We start from the raw sequence: 25,805 nt of genomic DNA on the forward strand, positions 1-25,805 counted from the left end.
AAACGACAGTGCCCTTTCCACATCCAGGCCCCACAGAACTTTCCATGGCTTACCCCAGACGCTTCACATGCCCTGGTTCAATCCATCGACAGCATGTCGACCCCGGTATACCACATTGTTCCAATTCACTCTATTCCTTGCACACCTTTCACCCTCCTGCATGTTCAGGCCCCGATCACTCAAAATCTTTTTCACTCCATCTTTCCTCCTCCAATTTGGTCTCCCACTTCTCCTTGTTCCCTCCACCTCTGACACATATATCCTCTTGGTCAATCTTTCCTCACTCATTCTCTCCATGTGACCAGACCATTTCAAAACACCCTCTTCTGGTCTCTCGACCACACTCTTTTTATTACCACACATCTCTCTTACCCTATTATTACTTACTCGATCAAACCACCTCACACCACATATTGTCCTCAAACATCTCATTTCCAGCACATCCACCCTCCTATGCACAACTCTATCTATAGCCCACGCCTCGCAACCATATAACATTGTTGGAACCACTATTCCTTCAAACATACCCATTTTTGCTTTCCGAGATAATGTTCTCGACTTCCACACATTCTTCAAGGCTCCCAGGATTTTCGCCCCCTCCCCCACCCTATGACCCACTTCCGCTTCCATGGTTCCATCCGCTGCCAGATCCACTCCCAGGTATCTAAAACACTTTACTTCCTCCAGTTTTTCTCCATTCAAACTTACCTCCCAATTGACTTGACCCTCAACCCTACTGTACCTAATTACCTTGCTCTTATTCACATTTACTCTTAACTTTCTTCTTTCACACACTTTACCAAACTCAGTCACCAGCTTCTGCAGTTTCTCACATGAATCAGCCACCGGCGCTGTATCATCAGCGAACAACAACTGACTCACTTCCCAAGCTGTCTCATCCACAACAGACTTCATACTTGCCCCTCTTTCCAAAACTCTTGCATTCACCTCCCTAACAACCCCATCCATAAACAAATTAAACAACCATGGAGATATCACACACCCCTGCCACAAAGCTACATTCACTGTGAACCAATCACTTTCCTCTCTTCCTACACATACACATGCCTTACATCCTCGATAAAAACTTTTCACTGCTTCTAACAACTTGCCTCCCACACCATATATTCTTAATACCCTCCACAGAGCATCTCTATCAACTCTGTCATATATATTTTTTTTTATTTTGCTTTGTCGCTGTCTCCCGCGTTTGCGAGTTAGCGCAAGGAAACAGACGAAAGAAATGGCCCAACCCACCCCCATACACATGTATATACATACACGTCCACACACGCAAAAATGCATACCTATACATCTCAATGTACACATATATGTACACACACAGACACATACATATATACCCCTGCACACAATTCACACTGTCTGCCTTTATTCATTTCCATCGGCACCTCTCCACACATGGAATACCATCCCCCTCCCCCCTCATGTGTGCGAGGTAGCGCTAGGAAAAGACAACATTTGTTCACACTCAGTCTCTAGCTGTCATGCAGTAATGCCCGTAACCACAGCTCCCTTTCCACATCCAGGCCCCACACTACTTTCCATGGTTTACCCCAGACGCTTCACATGCCCTGATTCAATCCACTGACAGCACGTCAACCCCGGTATACCACATCGATCCAAGTCACTCTAATCCTTGCCCGCCTTTCACCCTCCTGCATGTTCAGGTCCCGATCACTCAAAATCTTTTTCACTCCATCTTTCCACCTCCAATTTGGTCTCCCACTTCTCCTCGTTCCCTCCACCTCCGACACATATATCCTCTTGGTCAATCTTTCCTCACTCATTCTCCATGTGCCCAAACCATTTCAAAACACCCTCTTCTGCTCTCTCAACCACGCTCTTTTTATTTCCACACATCTCTCTTACCCTTACATTACTTACTCGATCAAACCACCTCACACCACACATTGTCCTCAAACATCTCATTTCCAGCACATCCACCCTCCTGCACACAACTCTATCCATAGCCCACGCCTCGCAACCATACAACATTGTTGGAACCACTTTTTCTTCAAACATACCCATTTTTGCTTTCCGAGATAATGTTCTCGACTTCCACACATTCTTCAAGGCTCCCAGGATTTTCGCCCCCTCCCCCACCCTATGATTCACTTCCGCTTCCATGGTACCATCAGCTGCCAGATCCACTCCCAGATATCTAAAACACTTTACTTCCTCCAGTTTTTCTCCATTCAAACTTACCTCCCAATTGACTTGACCCTGAACCCTACTGTACCTAATAATTAACCTTGCTCTTATTCACATTTACTCTTAACTTTCTTCTTTCACACACTTTACCAAACTCAGTCACCAGCTTCTGCAGTTTCTCACATGAATCGGCCACCAGTGCTGTATCATCAGCGAACAACAACTGACTCACTTCCCAAGCTCTCTCATTCACAACAGACTTCATACTTGCCCCTCTTTCCAAAACTCTTCCATTCACCTCCCTAACAACCCCATCCATAAACAAATTAAACAGCCATGGAGACATCACACATCCCTGCCCCAAACCTACATTCACTGAGAACCAATCACTTTCCTCTCCTCCTACACGTACACATGCCTTACATCCTAGATAAAAACTTTTCACTGCTTCTAACAACTTGCCTCCCACACCATATATTCTTAATACCTTCCACAGAACATCTCTGTCAGCTCTATCATATGCCTTCTCCAGATCCATAAATGCTACATACAAATCCATTTGCTTTTCTAAGTATTTCTCACATACATTCTTCAAAGCAAACACCTGATCCACACATCCTCTACCACTTCTGAAACCACACTGCTCTTCCCCAATCTGATGCTCTGTACATGCCTTCACCCTCTCAATCAATACCCTCCCATATAATTTACCAGGAATACTCAACAAACTTATACCTCTGTAATTTGAGCACTCACTCTTATCCCCTTTGCCTTTGTACAATGTCACTATGCAATAATTCCGACAATCCTCAGGCACCTCACCATGAGTCAAACATACATTAAATATCCTTACCAACCAGTCAACAATACAGTCACCCCCTTTTTTAATAAATTCCACTGCAATACCATCCAAACCTGCTGCCTTGCCGGCTTTCATCTTCCACAAAGCTTTTACTACCTCTTCTCTGTTTCCAAATCATTTTCCCTAACCCTCTCACTTTGCACACCACCTCGACCAAAACACCCTATATCTGCCACTCTATTCATCAAACACATTCAACAAACCTTCAAAATACTCACTCCATCTCCTTCTCACATCACCACTACTTGTTATCACCTCCCCATTTGCGCCCTTCAATGAAGTTCCCATTTGCTCCCTTGTCTTACGCACTTTATTTACCTCCTTCCAGAACATCTATTTATTCTTCCTAAAATTTAATGATACTCTCTCACCCCAACTCTCATTTGCCCTCTTTTTCACCTCTTCCACCTTTCTCTTGACCTCCTGTCTCTTTCTTTTATACATCTCCCACTCAATTTCATTTTTTCCCTGCAAAAATCGTCCAAATGCCTCTCTCTTCTCTTTCACTAATAATCTTACTTCTTCATCCCGAATAGTATGAAAGAAAGAATATATTAGGTACAGTAGGGTTGAGGGTCAAGTCAATTGGGAGGTGAGTTTGAATGGAGAAAAACTGGAGGAAGTGAAGTGTTTTAGATATCTGGGAGTGGATCTGGCAGCGGATGGAACCATGGAAGCGGAAGTGGATCATAGGGTGGGGGAGGGGGCGAAAATTCTGGGAGCCTTGAAGAATGTGTGGAAGTCGAGAACATTCATTATCTCGGAAAGCAAAAATGGGTATGTTTGAAGGAATAGTGGTTCCAACAATGTTGTATGGTTGCGAGGCGTGGGCTATGGATAGAGTTGTGCGCAGGAGGATGGATGTGCTGGAAATGAGATGTTTGAGGACAATGTGTGGTGTGAGGTGGTTTGATCGAGTAAGTAACGTAAGGGTAAGAGAGATGTGTGGAAATAAAAAGAGCGTGGTTGAGAGAGCAGAAGAGGGTGTTTTGAAATGGTTTGGGCACATGGAGAGAATGAGTGAGGAAAGATTGACCAAGAGGATATATGTGTCGGAGGTGGAGGGAACGAGGAGAAGAGGGAGACCAAATTGGAGGTGGAAAGATGGAGTGAAAAAGATTTTGTGTGATCGGGGCCTGAACATGCAGGAGGGTGAAAGGAGGGCAAGGAATAGAGTGAATTGGAGCGATGTGGTATACCGGGGTTGATGTGCTGTCAGTGGATTGAATCAGGGCATGTGAAGCGTCTGGGGTAAACCATGGAAAGCTGTGTAGGTATGTATATTTGCGTGTGTGGACGTATGTATATACATGTGTATGGGGGTGGGTTGGGCCATTTCTTTCGTCTGTTTCCTTGCGCTACCTCGCAAACGCGGGAGACAGCGACAAAGAAAAAAAAAAAAAAATATATATATATATATATATATATATATATATATATATATATATATATATATATATATATATATATATATATATATAAATGAGAAGGGGCATGAGAAGAAAGATCAAGAGAGGCAAGTGATTTGGGAGCAGCTGAATGAGTGTGGTAGTGGTTTTGATGCACGAGACCGGGTCATAGTGATGGGTGATTTGAATGCAAAGGTGAGTAATGTGGCAGTTGAGGAAATAATTGGTATACATGGGGTGTTCAGTGTTGTAAATGGAAATGGTGAAGAGCTTGTAGATTTATGTGCTGAAAAAGGACTGATGATTGGGAATACCTGGTTTAAAAAGCGAGATATACATAAGTATATTATGTAAGTAGGAGAGATGGCCAGAGAGCGTTATTGGATTACGTGTTAATTGACAGGCGTGCGAAAGAGAGACTTTTGGATGTTAATGTGCTGAGAGGTGCAACTGGAGGGATGTCTGATCATTATCTTGTGGAGGCTAAGGTGAAGATTTGTATGGGTTTTCAGAAAAGAAGAGTGAATGTTGGGGTGAAGAGGGTGGTGAGAGTAAGTGAGCTTGAGAAGGAGACCTGTGTGAGGAAGTACCAGGAGAGACTGAGTACAGAATGGAAAAAGGTGAGAACAATGGAAGTAAGGGGAGTGGGGGAGGAATGGGATGTATTTAGGGAATCAGCGATGGATTGCGCAAAAGATGCTTGTGGCATGAGAAGAGTGGGAGGTGGGTTGATTAGAAAGGGTAGTGAGTGGTGGGATGAAGAAGTAAGAGTATTAGTGAAAGAGAAGAGAGAGGCATTTGGACGATTTTTGCAGGGAAAAAATGAAATTGAGTGGGAGATGTATAAAAGAAAGAGACAGGAGGTCAAGAGAAAGGTGCAAGAGGTGAAAAAAAGGGCAAATGAGAGTTGGGGTGAGAGAGTATCATTAAATTTTAGGGAGAATAAAAAGATGTTCTGGAAGGAGGTAAATAAAGTGCGTAAGACAAGGGAGCAAATGGGAACTTCAGTGAAGGGCGCAAATGGGGAGGTGATAACAAGTAGTGGTGATGTGAGAAGGAGATGGAGTGAGTATTTTGAAGGTTTGTTGAATGTGTTTGATGGTAGAGTGGCAGATATAGGGTGTTTTGGTCGAGGTGGTGTGCAAAGTGAGAGGGTTAGGGAAAATGATTTGGTAAACAGAGAAGAGGTAGTGAAAGCTTTGCGGAAGATGAAAGCCGGCAAGGCAGCAGGTTTGGATGGTATTGCAGTGGAATTTATTAAAAAAGGGGGTGACTGTATTGTTGACTGGTTGGTAAGGTTATTTAATGTATGTATGACTCATGGTGAGGTGCCTGAGGATTGTCGGAATTATTGCATAGTGCCATTGTACAAAGGCAAAGGGGATAAGAGTGAGTGCTCAAATTACAGAGGTATAAGTTTGTTGAGTATTCCTGGTAAATTATATGGGAGGGTATTGATTGAGAGGGTGAAGGCATGTACAGAGCATCAGATTGGGGAAGAGCAATGTGGTTTCAGAAGTGGTAGAGGATGTGTGGATCAGGTGTTTGCTTTGAAGAATGTATGTGAGAAATACTTAGAAAAGCAAATGGATTTGTATGTAGCATTTATGGATCTGGAGAAGGCATATGATAGAGTTGATAGAGATGCTCTGTGGAAGGTATTAAGAATATATGGTGTGGGAGGAAAGTTGTTAGAAGCAGTGAAAAGTTTTTATCGAGGATGTAAGGCATGTGTACGTGTAGGAAGAGAGGAAAGTGATTGGTTCTCAGTGAATGTAGGTTTGCGGCAGGGGTGTGTGATGTCTCCATGGTTGTTTAATTTGTTTATGGATGGGGTTGTTAGGGAGGTAAATGCAAGAGTTTTGGAAAGAGGGGCAAGTATGAAGTCTGTTGGGGATGAGAGAGCTTGGGAAGTGAGTCAGTTGTTGTTCGCTAATGATACAGCGCTGGTGGCTGATTCATGTGAGAAACTGCAGAAGCTGGTGACTGAGTTTGGAAAAGTGTGTGGAAGAAGAAAGTTAAGAGTAAATGTGAATAAGAGCAAGGGTATTAGGTACAGTAGGGTTGAGGGTCAAGTCAATTGGGAGGCGAGTTTGAATGGAGAAAAACTGGAGGAAGTGAAGTGTTTTAGATATCTGGGAGTGGATCTGGCAGCGGATGGAACCATGGAAGCGGAAGTGGATCATAGGGTGGGGGAGGGGGCGAAAATCCTGGGGGCCTTGAAGAATGTGTGGAGGTCGAGAACATTATCTCGGAAAGCAAAAATGGATATGTTTGAAGGAATAGTGGTTCCAACAATGTTGTATGGTTGCGAGGCGTGGGCTATGGATAGAGTTGTGCGCAGGAGGATGGATGTGCTGGAAATGAGATGTTTAAGGACAACGTGTGGTGTGAGGTGGTTTGATCGAGTGAGTAACGTAAGGGTAAGAGAGATGTGTGGAAATAAAAAGAGCGTGGTTGAGAGAGCAGAAGAGGGTGTTTTGAAGTGGTTTGGGCACATGGAGAGGATGAGTGAGGAAAGATTGACCAAGAGGATATATGTGTCGGAGGTGGAGGGAACAAGGAGAAGAGGGAGACCAAATTGGAGGTGAAAAGATGGAGTGAAAAAGATTTTGTGTGATCGGGGCCTGAACATGCAGGAGGGTGAAAGGAGGGCAAGGAATAGAGTGAATTGGAGCGATGTGGTATACCGGGGTTGACGTGCTGTCAGTGGATTGAAGCAAGGCATGTGAAGCGTCTGGGGTAAACCATGGAAAGCTGTGTAGGTATGTATATTTGCGTGTGTGGACGTATGTATATACATGTGTATGGGGGGGGTTGGGCCATTTCTTTCGTCTGTTTCCTTGCGCTACCTCGCAAACGCGGGAGACAGCGACAAAGTATAATAAAATAAAAATAAATAAATATATATAAATATATGTATATATATATTTTTTTTTTTTTTTTTTTTTTTTTTTCATACGATTCGCCATTTCCCGCATTTGCGAGGTAGCGTTAAGAACAGAGGACTGGGCCTTAGAGGGAAAATCCTCACCTGGCCCCCTTCTCTGTTCCTTCTTTTGGAAATTTTTTTTTTTTTTTTTTTTATACTTTGTCGCTGTCTCCCGCGTTTGCGAGGTAGCGCAAGGAAACAGACGAAAGAAATGGCCCAACCCCCCCCATACACATGTACATACACACATCCACACACGCAAATATACATACCTACACAGCCTTCCATGGTTTACCCCGGACGCTTCACATGCCTTGATTCAATCCACTGACAGCACGTCAACCCCTGTATACCACATCGCTCCAATTCACTCTATTCCTTGCCCTCCTTTCACCCTCCTGCATGTTCAGGCCCCGATCACACAAAATCCTTTTCACTCCATCTTTCCACCTCCAATTTGGTCTCCCTCTTCTCCTCGTTCCCTCCACCTCCGACACATATATCCTCTTGGTCAATCTTTCCTCACTCATTCTCTCCATGTGCCCAAACCATTTCAAAACACCCTCTTCTGCTCTCTCAACCACGCTCTTTTTATTTCCACACATCTCTCTTACCCTTACGTTACTTACTCGATCAAACCACCTCACACCACACATTGTCCTCAAACATCTCATTTCCAGCACATCCATCCTCCTGCGCACAACTCTATCCATAGCCCACGCCTCGCAACCATACAACATTGTTGGAACTACTATTCCTTCAAACATACCCATTTTTGCTTTCCGGGATAATGTTCTCGACTTCCACACATTTTTCAAGGCTCCCAAAATTTTCGCCCCCTCCCCCACCCTATTATCTACTTCCGCTTCCATGGTTCCATCCTCTGACAGATCCACTCCCAGATATCTAAAACACTTCACTTCCTCCAGTTTTTCTCCATTCAAACTCACCTCCCAATTGACTTGACCCTCAACCCTACTGTACCTAATAACCTTGCTCTTATTCACATTTACTCTTAACTTTCTTCTTCCACACACTTTACCAAACTCCGTCACCAGCTTCTGCAGTTTCTCACATGAATCCGCCACCAGCGCTGTATCATCAGCGAACAACAACTGACTCACTTCCCAAGCTCTCTCATCCCCAACAGACTTCATACTTGCCCCTCTTTCCAAGACTCTTGCATTTACCTCCCTAACAACCCCATCCATAAAGAAATTAAACAACCATGGAGACATCACACACCCCTGCCGCAAACCTACATTCACTGAGAACCAATCACTTTCCTCTCTTCCTACACGTACACATGCCTTACATCCTCGATAAAAACTTTTCACTGCTTCTAACAACTTGCCTCCCACACCATATATTCTTAATACCTTCCACAGAGCATCTCTATCAACTCTATCATATGCCTTCTCCAGATCCATAAATGCTACATACAAATCCATTTGCTTTTCTAAGTATTTCTCGCATACATTCTTCAAAGCAAACACCTGATCCACACATCCTCTACCACTTCTGAAACCACACTGCTCTTCCCCAATCTGATGCTCTGTACATGCCTTCACCCTCTCAATCAATACTCTCCCATATAATTTACCAGGAATATATATATATATATATATATATATATATATATATATATATATATATATATATATATATATATATATATATAAATTCCATGTGTGGCGAGGTGGCGATGGGAATAGATAAAGGCAGACAGCATGAATTATGTGCATGTACATGTGTATATATGTATATGTCTGTGTGTGTATATATATGTGTACATTGAGATGTATAGGTATGTATATTTGCGCGTGTGGACGTGTATGTATATACATGTGTATAGGGGTGGGTTGGGCCATTTCTTTCGTCTATTTCCTTGCGCTACCTCGCAAACGTGGGAGACAGCGACAAAGAAAAAAAAAAATATATATATATATATATATATATATCTTTTCTTTTAAACTATTTGCCATTTCCCGCGTTAGCGAGGTAGCATTAAGAACAGAGGACTGGGCCTTTGAGGGAATACCCTCACCTGGCCCAATTCTCTGTTCATTCTTTTGGAAAATTAAAAAAAAAATGAGAGGGGAGGATTTCCAGCCCCCCACTCCCTCCCCTTTTAGTCGCCTTCTACAACACGCAGGGAATACGTGGGAAGTATTCTTAATCCCCTATCCCCAGATATATATATATATATATATATATATATATATATATATATATATATATATATATATATATATATACATATACATATATTATCCCTGGGGATGGGGGATTAAGAATACTTCCCACGTATTCCCTGCGTGTCGTAGAAGGCGACTAAAAGGGGAGGGAGCGGGGGGCTGGAAATCCTCTCCTCTCATTTTTTTTTTTTTTTTTTTTTTTTTTTTTTTAATTTTCCAAAAGAAGGAACAGAGAATTGGGCCAGGTGAGGGTATTCCCTCAAAGGCCCAGTCCTCTGTTCTTAATGCTACCTCGCTAACGCGGGAAATGGCGAATAGTTTAAAAGAAAAGAAGAAAATATATATATATATATATATATATATATATATATATATATATATATATATATATATATATATATATATATATATATATTTATTTATTTATTTTGCTTTGTCGCTGTCTCCCGCGTTTGCGAGGTAGCGCAAGGAAACAGACGAAAGAAATGGCCCAACCCATCCCCATACACACGTATCTACACACACGTCCACACACGCAAATATACATACCTATACATCTCAATGTACACATATATATACACACACAGACACATACATATATACCCATGCACACAATTCACACTGTCTGCCTTTATTCATTCCCATCGCCACCTCGCCACACATGGAATACCATCCCCCTCCCCCCTCATGTGTGCGAGGTAGCACTAGGAAAAGACAACAAGGGCCCCATTCGTTCACACTCAGTCTCTAGCTGTCATGCAATAATGCCCGAAACCACAGCTCCCTCTCCACATCCAGGCCCCACACAACTTTCCATGGTTTACCCCAGACGCTTCACATGCCCTGAATCAATCCACTGACAGCACGTCAACCCCGGTATACCACATCGATCCAATTCACTCTATTCCTTGCCCTCCTTTCACCCTCCTGCATGTTCAGGCCCTGATCACACAAAATCTTTTTCACTCCATCTTTCCACCTCCAATTTGGTCTCCCACTTCTCCTCGTTCCCTCCACCTCCGACACATATATCCTCTTGGTCAATCTTTCCTCACTCATTCTCTCCATGTGCCCAAACCATTTCAAAACACCCTCTTCTGCTCTCTCAACCATGCTCTTTTTATTTCCACACATCTCTCTTACCCTTACATTCCTTACTCGATCAAACCACCTCACACCACACATTGTCCTCAAACATCTCATTTCCAGCACATCCACCCTTCTGCGCACAACTCTATCCATAGCCCACACCTCGCAACCATACAACATTGTTGGAACCACTATTCCTTCAAACATACCCATTTTTGCTTTCCGAGATAATGTTCTCGACTTCCACACATTCTTCAAGGCTCCCAGGATTTTCGCCCCCTCCCCCACCCTATGATTCACTTCCGCTTCCATGGTTCCATCCGTTGCCAGATCCACTCCCAGATATCTAAAACACTTTACTTCCTCCAGTTTTTCTCCATTCACACTTACCTCCCAATTGACTTAACCCTCAACCCTACTTTACCTAATAACCTTGCTCTTATTCACATTTACTCTTAACTTTCTTCTTTCACACACTTTATCAAACTCAGTCACCAGCTTCTGCAGTTTCTCACATGAATCAGCCACCAGCGCTGTATCATCAGCGAACAACAACTGACTCACTTCCCAAGCTCTCTCATCCACAACAGACTTCATACTTGCCCCTCTTTCCAAAACTCTTGCATTCACCTCCCTAACAACCCCATCCATAAACAAATTAAACAACCATGGAGACATCACACACCCCTGCCACCAACCTACATTCACTGAGAACCAGTCACTTTCCTCTCTTCCTACACGTACACATGCCTTACATCCTCGATAAAAACTTTTCACTGCTTCTAACAACTTTCCTCCCACACCATATATTCTTAATACCTTCCACAGAGCATCTCTATCAACTCTATCATATGCCTTCTCCAGATCCATAAATGCTACATACAAATCCATTTGCTTTTCTAAGTATTTCTCACATACATTCTTCAAAGCAAACACCTGACCCACACATCCTCTACCACTTCTGAAACCACACTGCTCTTCCCCAATCTGATGTTCTGTACATGCCTTCACCCTCTCAATCAATACCCTCCCATATAATTTCCCAGGAATACTCAACAAACTTTTACCTTTGTAATTTGAGGACTCACTCTTATCCCCTTTGCCTTTGTACAATGGCACTATGCACGCATTCCGCCAATCCTCAGGCACCTCACCATGAGTCATACATACATTAAATAACCTTACCAACCAGTCAACAATACAGTCACCCCCTTTTTTAATAAATTCCACTGCAATACCATCCAAACCTGCTGCCTTGCCGGCTTTCATCTTCCGCAAAGCTTTTACTAACTCTTCTCTGTTTACCAAATTATTTTCCCCAACCCTCTCACTTTACACACCACTTCGACCAAGACACCCTATATCTGCCACTCTATCATCAAACACATTCAACAAACCTTCAAAATACTCACTCCATCTCCTTCTCACATATATATATATATAAGAGCAAGGTTATTAGGTACAGTAGGGTTGAGGGTCAAGTCAATTGGGAGGTGAGTTTGAATGGAGAAAAACTGGAGGAAGTGAAGTGTTTTAGATATCTGGGAGTGGATCTGGCAGCGGATGGAAACATGGAAGCGGAAGTGGATCATAGGGTGGGGGAGGGGGCGAAAATTCTGGGAGCCTTGAAGACTTCAATGTGTGGAAGTCGAGAACATTATCTCGGAAAGCAAAAATGGGTATGTTTGAAGGAATAGTGGTTCCAACAATGTTGTATGGTTGCGAGGCGTGGACTATGGATAGAGTTGTGCGCAGGAGGATGGATGTGCTGGAAATGAGATGTTTGAGGACAATGTGTGGTGTGAGGTAGTTTGATCGAGTAAGTAACGTAAGGGTAAGAGAGATGTGTGGAAATAAAAAGAGCGTGGTTGAGAGAGCAGAAGAGGGTGCTTTGAAATGGTTTGGTCACATGGAGAGAATGAGTGAGGAAAGATTGACCAAGAGGATATATGTGTCGGAGGTGGAGGGAACGAGGAGAAGAGGGAGACCAAATTGGAGGTGGAAAGATGGAGTGAAAAAGATTTTGTGTGATCGGGGCCTGAACATGCAGGAGGGTGAAAGGAGGCCAAGGAATAGAGTGAATTGGAGCAATGTGGTATACCGGGGTAGACATGCTGTCAGTGGATTGAATCGGGGCATGTGAAGCGTCTGGGGTAAACCATGGAAAGCTGTGTAGGTATGTATATTTGCGTGTGTGGACGTATGTATATACATGTGTATGGGGGTGGGTTGGGTCATTTCTTTCGTCTGTTTCCTTGTGCTACCTCACAAACGCGGGAGACAGCGACAAAGCAAAAAAATATATATATATATATATATATATATATATAGGGGATAGGGGAGAAAGAATACTTCCCACACATTCCTCACGTGTCGTAGAAGGCGACTAAAGGAGACGGGAGCGGGGTGCTAGAAACTCTCCCCCTTGTATTTTAACTTTCTAAAAGGGGAAACAAAAGAAGGAGTCACGCGGGAAGTGCTCATCCTCCTCAAAGGCTCAGATTGGGGTGTCTAAATGTGTGTTGATATAACCAAGATGAGGAAAAATGAGAGATAGGTAGTATGTTTGAGGAAAGGAACCTGGATGTTTTGGCTCTGAGTGAAACGAAGCTCAAGGGTAAAGGGGAAGAGTGGTTTGGGAATGTCTTGTGAGTAAAGTCAGGGGTTAGTGAGAGGACAAGAGCAAGGGAAGGAGTAGCACTACTCCTGAAACAGGAGTTGTGGGAGTATGTGATAGAGTATAAGAAAGTAAACTCTAGATTGATATGGGTAAAACTGAAAGTTGATGGAGAGAGATGGGTGATTATTGGTGCATATGCACCTGGGCATGAGAAGAAAGATCATGAGAGGCAAGTGTTTTGGGAGCAGCTGAATGAGTGTGTGAGTGGTTTTGATGCACAAGACCGGGTTATAGTGATGGGTGATTTGAATGCAAAGGTGAGTAATGTAGCAGTTGAGGGAATAATTGGTATACATGGGGTGTTCAGTGTTGTAAATGGAAATGGTGAAGAGCTTGTAGATTTGTGTGCTGAAAAAGGACTGGTGATTGGGAAGACCTGGTTTAAAAAGTGAGATATACATAAGTATACGTATGTAAGTAGGATAGATGGCCAGAGAGCGTTATTGGATTACGTGTTAATTGATAGGCGTGCGAAAGAGAGACTTTTGGATGTTAAAGTGCTGAGAGGTGCAACTGGAGGGATGTCTGATCATTATCTTGTGGAGGCGAAGGTGAAGATTTGTAGGGGTTTTCAGAAAAGAAGAGAGAATGTTGGGATGAAGAGAGTGGTGAGAGTAAGTGAGCTTGAGAAGGAGACTTGTGTGAGGAAGTACCAGGAGAGACTGAATACAGAATGGAAAAAGGTGAGAACAAAGGAGGTAAGGGGAGTGGGGAAGGAATGGGATGTATTTAGGGAAGCAGTGATGGCTTGCGCAAGAGATGCTTGTGGCATGAGAAGCTTGGGAGGTGGGTTGATTAGAAAGGGTAGTGAGTGGTGGGATGAAGAAGTAAGATTATTAGTGAAAGAGAAGAGAGAGGCATTTGGACGATTTTTACAGGGAAAAAAAGCAAATGAATGGGAGATGTATAAAAGAAAGAGGCAGGAGGTGAAGAGAAAGGTGCAAGAGGTGAAAAAGAGGGCAAATGAGAGTTGGGGTGAGAGAGTATCATTCAATTTTAGGGAGAATAAAAAGATGTTTTGGAAGGCGGTAAATAAAGTGCATAAGACAAGGGAGCAAATGGGAACTTCAGTGAAGGGCGCTAATGGGGAGGTGATAACAAGTAGTGGTGATGTGAGAAGGAGATGGAGTGAGTATTTTGAAGGTTTGTTGAATGTGTTTGATGATAGAGTGGCAGATATAGGGTGTTTTGGTCGAGGTGGTGTGCAAAGTGAGAGGGTTAGGGAAAATGATTTGGTAAACAGAGACGAGGTAGTAAAAGCATTGCGGAAGATGAAAGCTGGTAAGGCAGCAGGTTTGGATGGTATTGCAGTGGAATTTATTAAAAAAGGGGGTGACTGTATTGTTGACAGGTTGGTAAGGTTATTTAATGTATGTATGATTCATGGTGAGGTGCCTGAGGATTGGCGGAATGCTTGCATAGTGCCGTTGTACAAAGGCAAAGGGGATAAGAGTGAGTGCTCAAATTACAAAGGTATAAGTTTGTTGAGTATTCCTGGGAAATTATATGGGAGGGTATTGATTGAGAGGGTGAAGGCATGTACAGAACATCAGATTGGGGAAGAGCAGTGTGGTTTCAGAAGTGGTAGAGGATGTGTGGGTCAGGTGTTTGCTTTGAAGAATGTATGTGAGAAATACTTAGAAAAGCAAATGGATTTGTATGTAGCATTTATGGATCTGGAGAAGGCATATGATTAAGAGTTGATAGAGATGCTCTGTGCAAGGTATTAAGTATATATGGTGTGGGAGGCAAGTTGTTGGAAGCAGTGAAAAGTTTTTATCGAGGATGTAAGGCATGTGTACGTGTAGGAAGAGAGGAAAGTGATTGGTTCTCAGTGAATGTAGGTTTGCGGCAGGGGTGTGTGATGTCTCCATGGTTGTTTAATTTGTTTATGGATGGGGTTGTTAGGGAGGTGAATGCAAGAATTTTGGAAAGAGGGGCAAGTATGCAGTCTGTTGTGGATGAGAGAGCTTGGGAAGTGAGTCAGTTGTTGTTCGCTGATGATACAGCGCTGATGGATGATTCTTGTGAGAAACTGCAGAAGCTGGTGACTGAGTTTGGTAAAGTGTGTGAAAGAAGAAAGTTAAGAGTAAATGTGAATAAGAGCAAGGTTATTAGGTACAGTAGGGTTGAGGGTCAAGTCAATTGGGAGGTAAGTTTGAATGGAGAAAAACTGGAGTAAGTAAAGTGTTTTAGATATCTGGGAGTGGATCTGGCAGCGGATGGAACCATGGAAGCGCAAGTGAATCATAGGGTGCGGGAGGGGGTGAAAATTCTGGGAGCCTTGAAGAATGTGTGGAAGTCAAGAACATTATCTTGGAAAGCAAAAATGGGTATGTTTGAAGGAATAGTGGTTCCAACAATGTTGTATGGTTGCGAGGCGTGGGCTATGGATAGAGTTGTGCGTAGGAGGGTGGATGTGCTGGAAATGAGATGTTTGAGGAAAATATGTGGTGTGAGGTGGTTTGATCGAGTAAGTAATGAAAGGGTAAGAGCGTTGTGTGGAAATAAAAAGAGTGTGGTTGAGAGAGCATAAGAGGGTGTTTTGAAATGGTTTGGTCACATGGAGAGAATGAGTGAGGAAAGATTGACCAAGAGGATATATGTGTCAGAGGTGGAGGGAACGAGGAGAAGTGGGAGTCCAAATTGGAGGTGGAAAGATGGAGTGAGAAAGATTTTGAGTGATCGGGGCCTGAACATGCAGGAGGGTGAAAGGAGGGCAAGGAACAGAGTGAATTGGAACGATGTGGTATACCGGGGTTGACGTGCTGTCAGTGGATTGAACCAGGGCATGTGAAGCGTCTGGGGTAAACCATGGAAGGTTCTGTGGGGCCTGGATGTGGATAAGGAGCTGTGGTTTCGGTGCATTATTACATGACAGCTAGAGTCTGAGTGTGAACGAATGGGGCCTTTGTTGTCTTTTCCTAGCGCTACTTCGCACACATGAGGGGTAGGGGGTTGTTATTCCATGTGTGGTGAGGTGGCGATGGGAATGAATAAAGGCAGGTAGTACGAATTATGTACATGTGTATATATATGTATATGTCTGTGTGTGTATATATATGTATACATTGAGATGTATAGGTATGTAGATTTGCGTGTGTGGACGTGTATGTATATACATGTGTATGTGGGTGGGTTGGGCCATTCTTTCGTCTGTTTCCTTGCACTACCTGGCTAATGCGGGAGGCAGCGACAAAGCAAAATAATAACAAAATAATATATATTTATATCCCTTCTGGTTCTACCGGACTCTGCCTGCATGAGGCTATACCCCATATGAAGGATCTTATATGAGGCTGTATCAATTAAAGTCTCAACATGGAGCTTTTCACTTAGAAGGAGTCCACATTTCTGTTCTTCTGGAAGAAGCACAACCTTGTGCTGTAGGAGCCTCTGAAAAGAGGTCATGGATAATACCAGAACTCTTAATTTACATATGAGGATGCTACAGTTCTTAGGAAGCTGACTACAGTGACCTGGTAGGATCATAGGTCATACAATTTATGAATGTATGTGCATCCTTGTGCAAAGAGAGCAGGATAATTTAGAAGTAAGTGTTTAATGTTTTCCTTGTGGTAGTTTGCAGTATGGTAAGGATGGGTGATGTCTGAAGCATAGATGGTAAGGGTGTCACTGTTTTTTGTCTTAAGGATGTGGTTCCGTATGGGTATGTCTAGTTGAGTGGAGTTTAAGACTTAAGTTAGATGGTATTTCTTTATTGCTTGTTAGGTCATTTCGGTTTGTTTGCAATATAATTGTTGAGATAGGGACCTATGAGGAGTTGTTGAGGTGTGAGGCAGGGGTAAGCTTTTTATTTCTACTTAGGGGTTGGTGGTTAGTTATGGAGGGTTTGGATGGAAGGGGTGTAATGCTGTTCCATAGACTTGGGTAGTGAGTGTGTTATGTGGGATTATACTTGGAGTATGTCTTTGTTTCATTTTGTAGGTGTTGAGCACCTTGATTGCTGAGCCCCTTTATTGAAAGGGTTCTAGAGTTGATGTGGACCCCTTTTCAAGGAGCTCCTGTAGCTCCAAGATTGTGCTACTTTTGTTGAGAAGTAGGAAAATTAGTGACTCTTTTGGAGTGAGAAGTTCTTTAACAAAACTGTACTCTGTGATACAGTCTCATGAAAGGTGTCTTTTCTCTTGTAATGTAAGCTCATGCAGGTGGAGTCTTGTAATACCTGTATAAGAGACAGTTACGTTTCTAGAGAGAGAAAAGAGAGTTGTATAGGTATTACTTAGAGGGAAGGAGTGTAACTGACCAAGAGATGTGTAAGAAAAAGCAGCAAGAGGTTAAGAGGAAGGTGCAGGAGGCTGGAAAAGAGTGCAAATGTGGATTAGGGTGAGCAAATATCAGCAAACTTTAGGAAGAATAAAGAAAATATTTTGTTAAGAGGTAAATAGTATGAGAAAAATAAGAGAACAGATGGGAGCACCAGTGAAAGGGATAAATGAGGAAGTAACAAGTAGTGATGAGGAGATGGGGAGTACTTTAAAGGATTATTGAATGTGTTTGATGATAGGGTGGTAGGTGTGGGGTTTTCAGGTTGGGGAGTTCCGTGAAATGAAAGAGTCAAGGAAAATGGTTTGGTGAAGAGAGATGGTGAAAGCCTTGCATAAGATGAAGTGTGGTACTGCAGATAGAGTTGATGCAATTGCTGTTGAATTTCTCAAGAAAGGAGGTAACTGTGTGATTGATTGTTTAGTTAGAATTTTTAATGAATGTTTGACTTATGGTGAGGTGCCTGAGAATTAGCAGAATGCCTGTATAAGAGCTAGGAGGGCAAAAGTGAATGCTCTCATTACCTGGTAAGTTGTATGAGAGCGAAATTATTTAAATGTTGGTGGCATGCACATAACTTCAGATAGGTAAGGAACACTAGTTTCAGGAGTGGTACAGGGAGTAATGATTTAGAGGGTGGTGATGTACAGAACTTCAGATAGGGAAGGAACACTGTGGCATCATAGTGGTACAGGATGTTTGGATCAGGTGTATGTGTTAAGGAATATGTGTGAAAAATACCTAAAGAAACATAGGGATTTGTATGTGGCATTTATGGATCTACAATTGTGTATGATAGGTTGTTAGAGATGCCATGTGGAAGATCTTACGAATATATGGTGTGGGAAAAAAGTTGCATCAAATAGTGAAGAGCTGTTACCAAGAGAGTAAGGTTTATATGTAAGTAGGAAGAGAGGAGGGTGAGTTGTTCTAGGTGAACGTGGGTCTGTTTAGGGATGTGTGATTATGCCAAGGCTGTTTAATTTGTTGATGGATGGGTTGGTAAGGGGAGCAGGCATGCTAGGTGATTCAGAAATTGGCTGCCTGACAATCTTGACTGCTTATTTTTCCTTTGAGCCTGCTCAGGATTGTTTCCTACATTTGCATTTGTTGTATCAGAAGTCAAGAATATTTAAACATTTGATATAACCATATATGAATTAATGATGTCACCAATTTATAGACTTTGTGTTTCTCATTTTACGTTTATCAAGTTGCTGCTACATCAACACACCTGTTGCATGCCTTTGATATTATGTGGCTCAAGATCTGTCTCCCTGCTCCCACACTTTTCCTGTGTCACCTATTGTTCTCCCAATTCATCAAATTTTATATCTTTCTTCAACTATCTAAACTCCTGCCATGAGACTGTGACATCCTCTCACCTGCAAGCCGAGATGCTCTACCTCGGGGATTTCAGTTTTCACCTTAGATGGTTGAATTCCTCCCATGTGGATGTTGGAGGGATTCAAGCCCTCACATTCTCCTTTCTCATTGATATAGAGAAAATTATCTCCCACCCTACCCACATTCCTAACTGCTGAGACCACTCTCCTAACAGTCTGGATCTATCCATCCTGTTGTAAGTACACAACCTTGCCCCAGTTGATTCATCTGATCACACTTTCATGAATGTATCTATTCTAATGGCACCCCCTCCAGCAGCCCCTTCTAATTGTAAGGACTGGCACCTCAACAAAGTTGACTGGAATAATTTATGTAACTTCTATTCTGACTTTCCTTGGGCAAATTACTGTCGCTTATGTGGTGATGCTTCTGTCTTCATCAAACGCATAACAGAGGTTATTCTTGCGGGAATTGAAGTATTTATCCCTTCTTTCTTCAATCCATGATTCAACTGTTCCTGTTGTGATGCTATTCAGGTAAGGGATCAGGGCTTTGAAAAACTCTCCTTCCTCTGACTCCCATTCAGCTTTTATCATTGCCCATAATCCCTGCAAACATTTATTTATGGGAAGTGCAATAACCTCTCCCCGTCATCCACTGATAGGTCTTTCTCATCTCTAACACCTTCTGTCACTACCTTTCCTTCTCTTTTCCATTCTGATGGTATTATAGTTGTCTCTCCTGTGACAAATCAGCTATCTTTGGTTCCCATTTCTCCTCTTACTCGACCGTGGATGAGTTTTACATTCCCTCACCCCCTAATGCTCCTCTTACTAATCTTATGCCCCTCCCCATAATCTCCTTTCATAATATCCAAAAAGTGCTTCTCTCTCTGGACATAGGCAAGGCTTATTGTCATGATGGCATCCATCCCCATTTACTGAAAGTAGGCGCCTCTGAGCTTGCACCTGTGCTTGCTCATTTGTTCCATTTCTGTTAAAAACCAAAATTTTTCCTTCACCTTGGAAGCATGCATTAATTCATCCCATCCCTAGGAAGGGTGACCATTTTTGACCCCTCTTTCTATCATCCTATTGCTCTACCATTTCCAAAGTCTTTGAATCCTGCTTCTGCCCCCATATTCATAGACATCTCAAAAATCACATACTTCTCTCCGATCACCAGTATGGCTTCTGTAGTTGAGATCCACTAGTGATATGCTTTCTTATTTCACTAACGTCTGGTCATCCCTGAAAGATTTTGGGGAGGCATGTGTAGTTGCCTTTGACATATCCAAAGCTTTTGACTGGGTGTGACATCAGGGTATCATCTCTAAGCTCCCCTCTTTTGGCTTCCATCCCTCACTTTGCTCCCTCATATCTTACTTCCTCTTCAGCTGATCTATCTCTTTGGTTGTTGATAAATCAGCCTTTCCCTTTTTTCTCCATCAATAGTGGTGTCCTGGTAAGGTTCTATCCTGTCCCTACACTTTTTATCCCTTTTTTTAATGATTTCCTCCACAGATGATCAAATGTACTCATGTACTGACAACTCAACACTGCATTCATCCACATCCTTCAATTCTACTCCTTCTTCTCTCGCTTGATCTGCATCTTGTTTGGGCACAGCTTTCAAAATAAACTCAAACTTGGACTGGATATCTCAGTGAAGTAGATGAAATCTAGTTAAGTTTAATGCCTCCAAGACCCAGTTTCTACCCATCTCTCTATCAAAAACTCCTCCCAACTTTTGTCTTTCCATTGATGGTTCTGCAATTCCACCTCTTGACTCACTGAACATACTTGATGTTACTGTAACACCCACTCTTTCCTCTTGGAAACCCCACATTATGGGAATAGCTAAGTCCACCTTTAAGAAACTCGGTGTCCTGTTCAGATGTTGAAACTTCTTTTCTTCTGAACAATTGCTCCGTTTTTACAAAGGATTGATTTTTCCTTGTATAGAGTACTCCTCTCACATCTGGGTTGGCTTTAGTTGTGCATCCTTACTCGACAGATTTGAGTTGAAAGCAGTCTGATTTTATAAGCTGTTCCAGGCTAACTTCCAGACTTGACCATCTTGACCTATGCCGCAACTTTGGTTCACTTTCCCTCTTCTGTAGGTATTAATTTGGTTTTTGCTCCTTGGAGCTGGCTGCTTGTGTGCTTCCACCACTAGCTAGATCATGCAGTACTTGGCAAGCTGCTGCATCAAATGAACTGTGTGGCCATCGGCAACTCATGGGTGGGCCATTTTGATAACTGCTTCTTTCCGTACACATTGAAGCTCTGGGACCCTCTACCTTCTCATGTCTTTCCCAGCAACTGTGACATTTTAAAAGACAGGTTTTTCACTTCCTCCATAATTTGTAAATACTTTCCCTTGTCTGTTCTTTTTCCCCTTCATAATTTTCTCTGTATTTCAGTTATGGAGAAAAAAATAGAAAAAAAATAGAAAATTTTTTTTTTTCATACCCTTCTTTATTTTTACATAAATTTCTTCTTTTCTAGAAATGACCATCAGGACTGTCATTGAAGCCATCGGATGGGAGAATTGCCAAGTATCCTTGGACAAAGGCAAGCTGAATCTCAAGCACCGATGCTCAGGCATTTCATATGGACAGGACCTGACAAGACTGATGAGTGTTCAAAGTGGTGCATCAATACAGTGGACAGAGCTGCCCAGGGCCCTTTAATATGTGAACCTCCACCTGGCAATTTGTAACTGCATGGACTGTGGATATTAGCAGTGCAGGGATGAGGGACAGTAAATTCTGCCACTGTGTGTGCTCCAGCTCTAGTGACCTTAACAAGTCAAAACATTTCATTTGCATTGTGATTTGCCTTTCAAATAGCAAAGCTATAGTAATTTAAGTGCATGTAAAGAATTTTTTTTATGTACATGTTAATAGAAAATATGTATTATGCTGCAAATCAACCTGTCTAAATTCTACATCAGCATTCATAACTTGCTGATCCCAAGCTACCATCACTGCCTGTTATGATTTTGCTTATATAAAAAAAAAAGAGATTTAGCCAAACAAATGTTGTTGCTTACATCCCCAAAGATTAAAATAAGATGTATTAGACATAATATGAATGCCTAAGTTGTCTTTTGACAAATGATTTGTATTACTGATTTTTGAATGACTACCTCATTTGAAAAGTATTTATATTATACTGGCATACATGAAGTAGCCATTTTATTACAGAAACCCAAATGATCATCAATGTACTTTGTTATGAAAAAATATTATCCAGTAATACCTGTTGGTATAAAAGTTCCTTTGTTGTACTATTTATAGGCCAGAGCTGGATTGGGGAGATTTCAAAGTGTGATAATTAAGTTAAGAGTAATACTTTTGAACACTAACAGTTGGATTATGTAACTACAATTACCATTTGCACCTTGGTATGTAAATGGGGGATACCTTCTAGAGCTGCATAAACAATTTTCAATGGCTGATAAATGCTCTCTATGGATAGCAGCATATATCTGAGGGGGAATTTGCTTTTGAAAGAATGTAGTCTTTTTTTTATCTTCACTATTTTCAAGCATTGTACAAATTATTCCATGCATCACTGTAGCCAGAATAGTGCATAAAACTGGAAGGCTTATATGGCAATAATACTGCATAATGTTATTGGAGATAAGTTCTTCCATAATATTCCTTTGGCCTTAATATTTGTTTGAGAACATGTATTTAACAGAATATTTATAAATAATTACATTGTCAGAAAACTATTTTTAAAATTGATATACTTGATATTCAGTGTCATCAGAATAGATGGAAGGTTTTTTCCTTATATTTTGACATATGAATTTCTTATATACTTAGAGAAAGATAGCTTGAGCTAATATGCTTTCAGTGAGCAACAGATGAAGTTGAAAGAGGTAAAGCTTACTGATATATCTATCTATCAATATATATATATATATATATATATATATATATATATATATATATATATATATATATATATATATATATATATATATATATATATATATATTACCTGAAATTAATTAAGCCAATGTGGAATGTTAGCAAGTCAAGACTTGAGATGCTCACTGTTGGCTGGGGTTGATTGAAGAGATGTGACACTGTTGATGCAACGGTACAAAACAGTCCAGGATGTTTGAAGGATGTAGCCCCCACAAGAGTACTGTATTAGAGCTCCTCTGTGGAAGTTGCGGTGTTATGTGGTTCACAACCGAGGCAGGTCCTCCCAATACCACAGTGTCCTGTTTGTGTAATTGGTTATCTACCAAGACACCTCATCTAGTCCCCTTCATAGCTGTCAATTAGAGACCTACCCACCATTTTTTCTACTAGATGAATATTAGTTAGGCATCATGCTTTTTAATGAAAATAGAGAAGGGAAGTATTTTTCATTCTGCAGTGCTTGATTCAATCTTCCCTTACTAAATATCTATTTTTCTTGCTCGAGAACAAAGTTATACTATAAGGGCCAGGTACATAGCTGGATGTCTGACCAGTCTTAGGTCCATCTTCTCTTATTCATGATAGCTATTATATAGGGACATACCAGCTTGTAGAGTTTGTCTCTAGACTCAAAGCATATGCTTATTTTTCTTTATTTACTCTTGGAGTCTAGAGACCACCTCATCTTGATTACTCTGTAATATATTATATAGAGTATATAATCCCAAGAGTGTTTTGCATGAAGTTTGATCCAACCTTGTGATCAGCTGTTTATTTTCTCATTCTTGTTCCTCTCTGTAGAGTGAGAAGCTTGGCAGAGTGGCTTATTAAAGTAAAAATGATCACAATGATCGGAAGTATGTTTTATTGTGAATCGTATGAAAAGTTCACTGCCAATAATTTATTTTGATAATTCGAGTCCAAAGTATTATTGTAGTATATATACAGGTAACAGCTCATGTTTCCATATTTTCAGTAATTATGTTTCTAAAGTTGCAGTATCAGCATCTAAATCAGTAATCTTGAGGTTTTGAAAAGTTAGGGTATTAAGTTACTGGGGAATTTTGCTGGAAAATTCTAAACATTCAATAATACCCATCACTCCGTTAACTCTTAACAGTGCCCTGTGCAGTAATGAGGAACTAAGTTGCAACATTTGACATTAGCATTTAAACTGCAAATCATGAACTAAAATTGCATCAAAGAATAACTACATATATGGTTGACTTGGTAGATGCTTTAAATCAGGGATAAACAGTATTGACAGTAAATCAAGAGTGTCATCTGTGCATAAGGACTAACATTGGCATTGTTACAAAGACACTTTTGAAGTGGATGCTTAAATTGCCATACCACACATACAACGTATTTTGTGACTTGCCATGGGGTGTGTACCATTGACCACAATTTATTTCTTATCCAAAAGGTAATCATCCTGCCTCATTACAAAGGCATTTCTTTGAGTGTGTATTCTTTTCACATCTTTCTTATTACTCATAACATCTAAAATTGGTTTTACTCTAGAAAATTAAGAATGTTTAAGCTATTATTTTTAAAGAAATCATGATTGTTGAAAATGTTGCATTTAATTTCAATTGTTGCCATGGGTAGATTCTCAGATTTAAACATGTGAAATCACTGTCAGTATTGTTATAAATGAAAAAATAAGCTCATTATAAGTTTTCTTTAGTAACAGTTTACTATGATAATCAATGATCTCATTATGGATTATCTTTGTGTAGTGTATCAGACATGGGGAATGGGACAAGTAAGATTACTTCATTAGACGAGATGGTATTGCCAGGATGATGAGATAAAGCAATTAGCCAGGCCATGCTTTTTGGCATTCTATTTTTCTGGCAACTTATTTTCTTCTTCAACTGTAGTGTAATAGGAAATTGTAGACTCGTAAGGTGCTGTGCTCATGCTGACCAAAAGATCAGGTAACATCAGTTTACTAAGAATTTTTTATTTAAAACTTTCTTTTTATAACTAGTAGTTTGTATCCAGCATCCAAGTTAATCAAAATAACCTGTTTCTTGGGTTGTCCTGAGCCAGAAACCAAGTTTTGATACCTTGCCAGAAAGGGTGCTCATAACCTCTGGTTGGAGGATGTGTAAAGAGCCAAGTATCAGGAAAGTTCTTGTACATAAAGCACTGTATATTAATCCTAAGATTTAAAAACCCTTTTAAATCCACACCATGTACATAGCTGTTGATCATGTTATAAATTTTATTCTCTATTAACTGACTGAAGACAGTAGTAAGTCTTAAAAAAAGATTCTTCTCCAAAAATTTTTCTTGTTTGCTACTCCTGCAACTTTTTCCTAGTCTCTCTAAAATGTGACCAACAATCCAAGGCTGTATGAAATCAGATATTATGTTGATTTCTGTGATATTTTAAAAGCATTACTTCTGAATTTCTCAATTACCTTGTCTTTCCAGGTAATTAGTCAAAGTCTTGGGTAAAGTGGATTTCCCCAAATGAAAATGATAGTAGTACTGAATCTTCCTGTTGAATTATAAGGATTCAAAGTATTATCATACAAGAGATTGCCCATTCAAAGTATTATTCCCCCTACAAAAGAATGTGCTCCTCTACTTAGTACCTCAAACACAGTAATAATATTTTTTAATTGTGACCTGCAAATAATTGCTCAGTAAGCTCCTTTCATATATAAGCACAGCTGCACCACTATTTAACTATGCATTTTTCATAACTAATTGGATGGGTGGGACTCATATTTCTGACAAAGTACATAGTTACCATAATACATTTCCTATTTTGTAAAGTCTGTATTAAAAAGAGAGAAGTATTAAGAATGAGGGATATCAGACATCTGCATATCTGGCTGTAATTTTTTATATACAATATATTAAACT

The 25,805-nt window shown here is 41.0% G+C and overlaps 1 protein-coding gene across 7 annotated transcripts in view; it reads left to right on the forward strand.

Annotated features, from left to right (window-relative positions):
• The window catches only part of Camta (Calmodulin-binding transcription activator), a 1,164,029-nt gene extending 1,141,049 nt beyond the window's left edge, over window positions 1–22,980 (forward strand). For 5 of the 7 annotated variants that reach the window (XM_071671353.1, XM_071671354.1, XM_071671357.1 and 2 more), the window contains one exon: window positions 21,487–22,980. In XM_071671353.1, the coding sequence (XP_071527454.1) occupies window positions 21,487–21,671 (185 nt within the window). In that variant the 3' untranslated portion in view covers window positions 21,672–22,980. The remainder of the gene's footprint in view (window positions 1–21,486) is intronic. The other 2 variants (XM_071671358.1, XM_071671359.1) reach the window with 2 other exon arrangements.
• The last annotated feature ends 2,825 nt before the right edge of the window (window positions 22,981–25,805 follow it).

Source organism: Panulirus ornatus, chromosome 16, assembly GCF_036320965.1.
Source record: "Panulirus ornatus isolate Po-2019 chromosome 16, ASM3632096v1, whole genome shotgun sequence".
Lineage (NCBI taxonomy): Eukaryota > Metazoa > Arthropoda > Malacostraca > Decapoda > Palinuridae > Panulirus > Panulirus ornatus.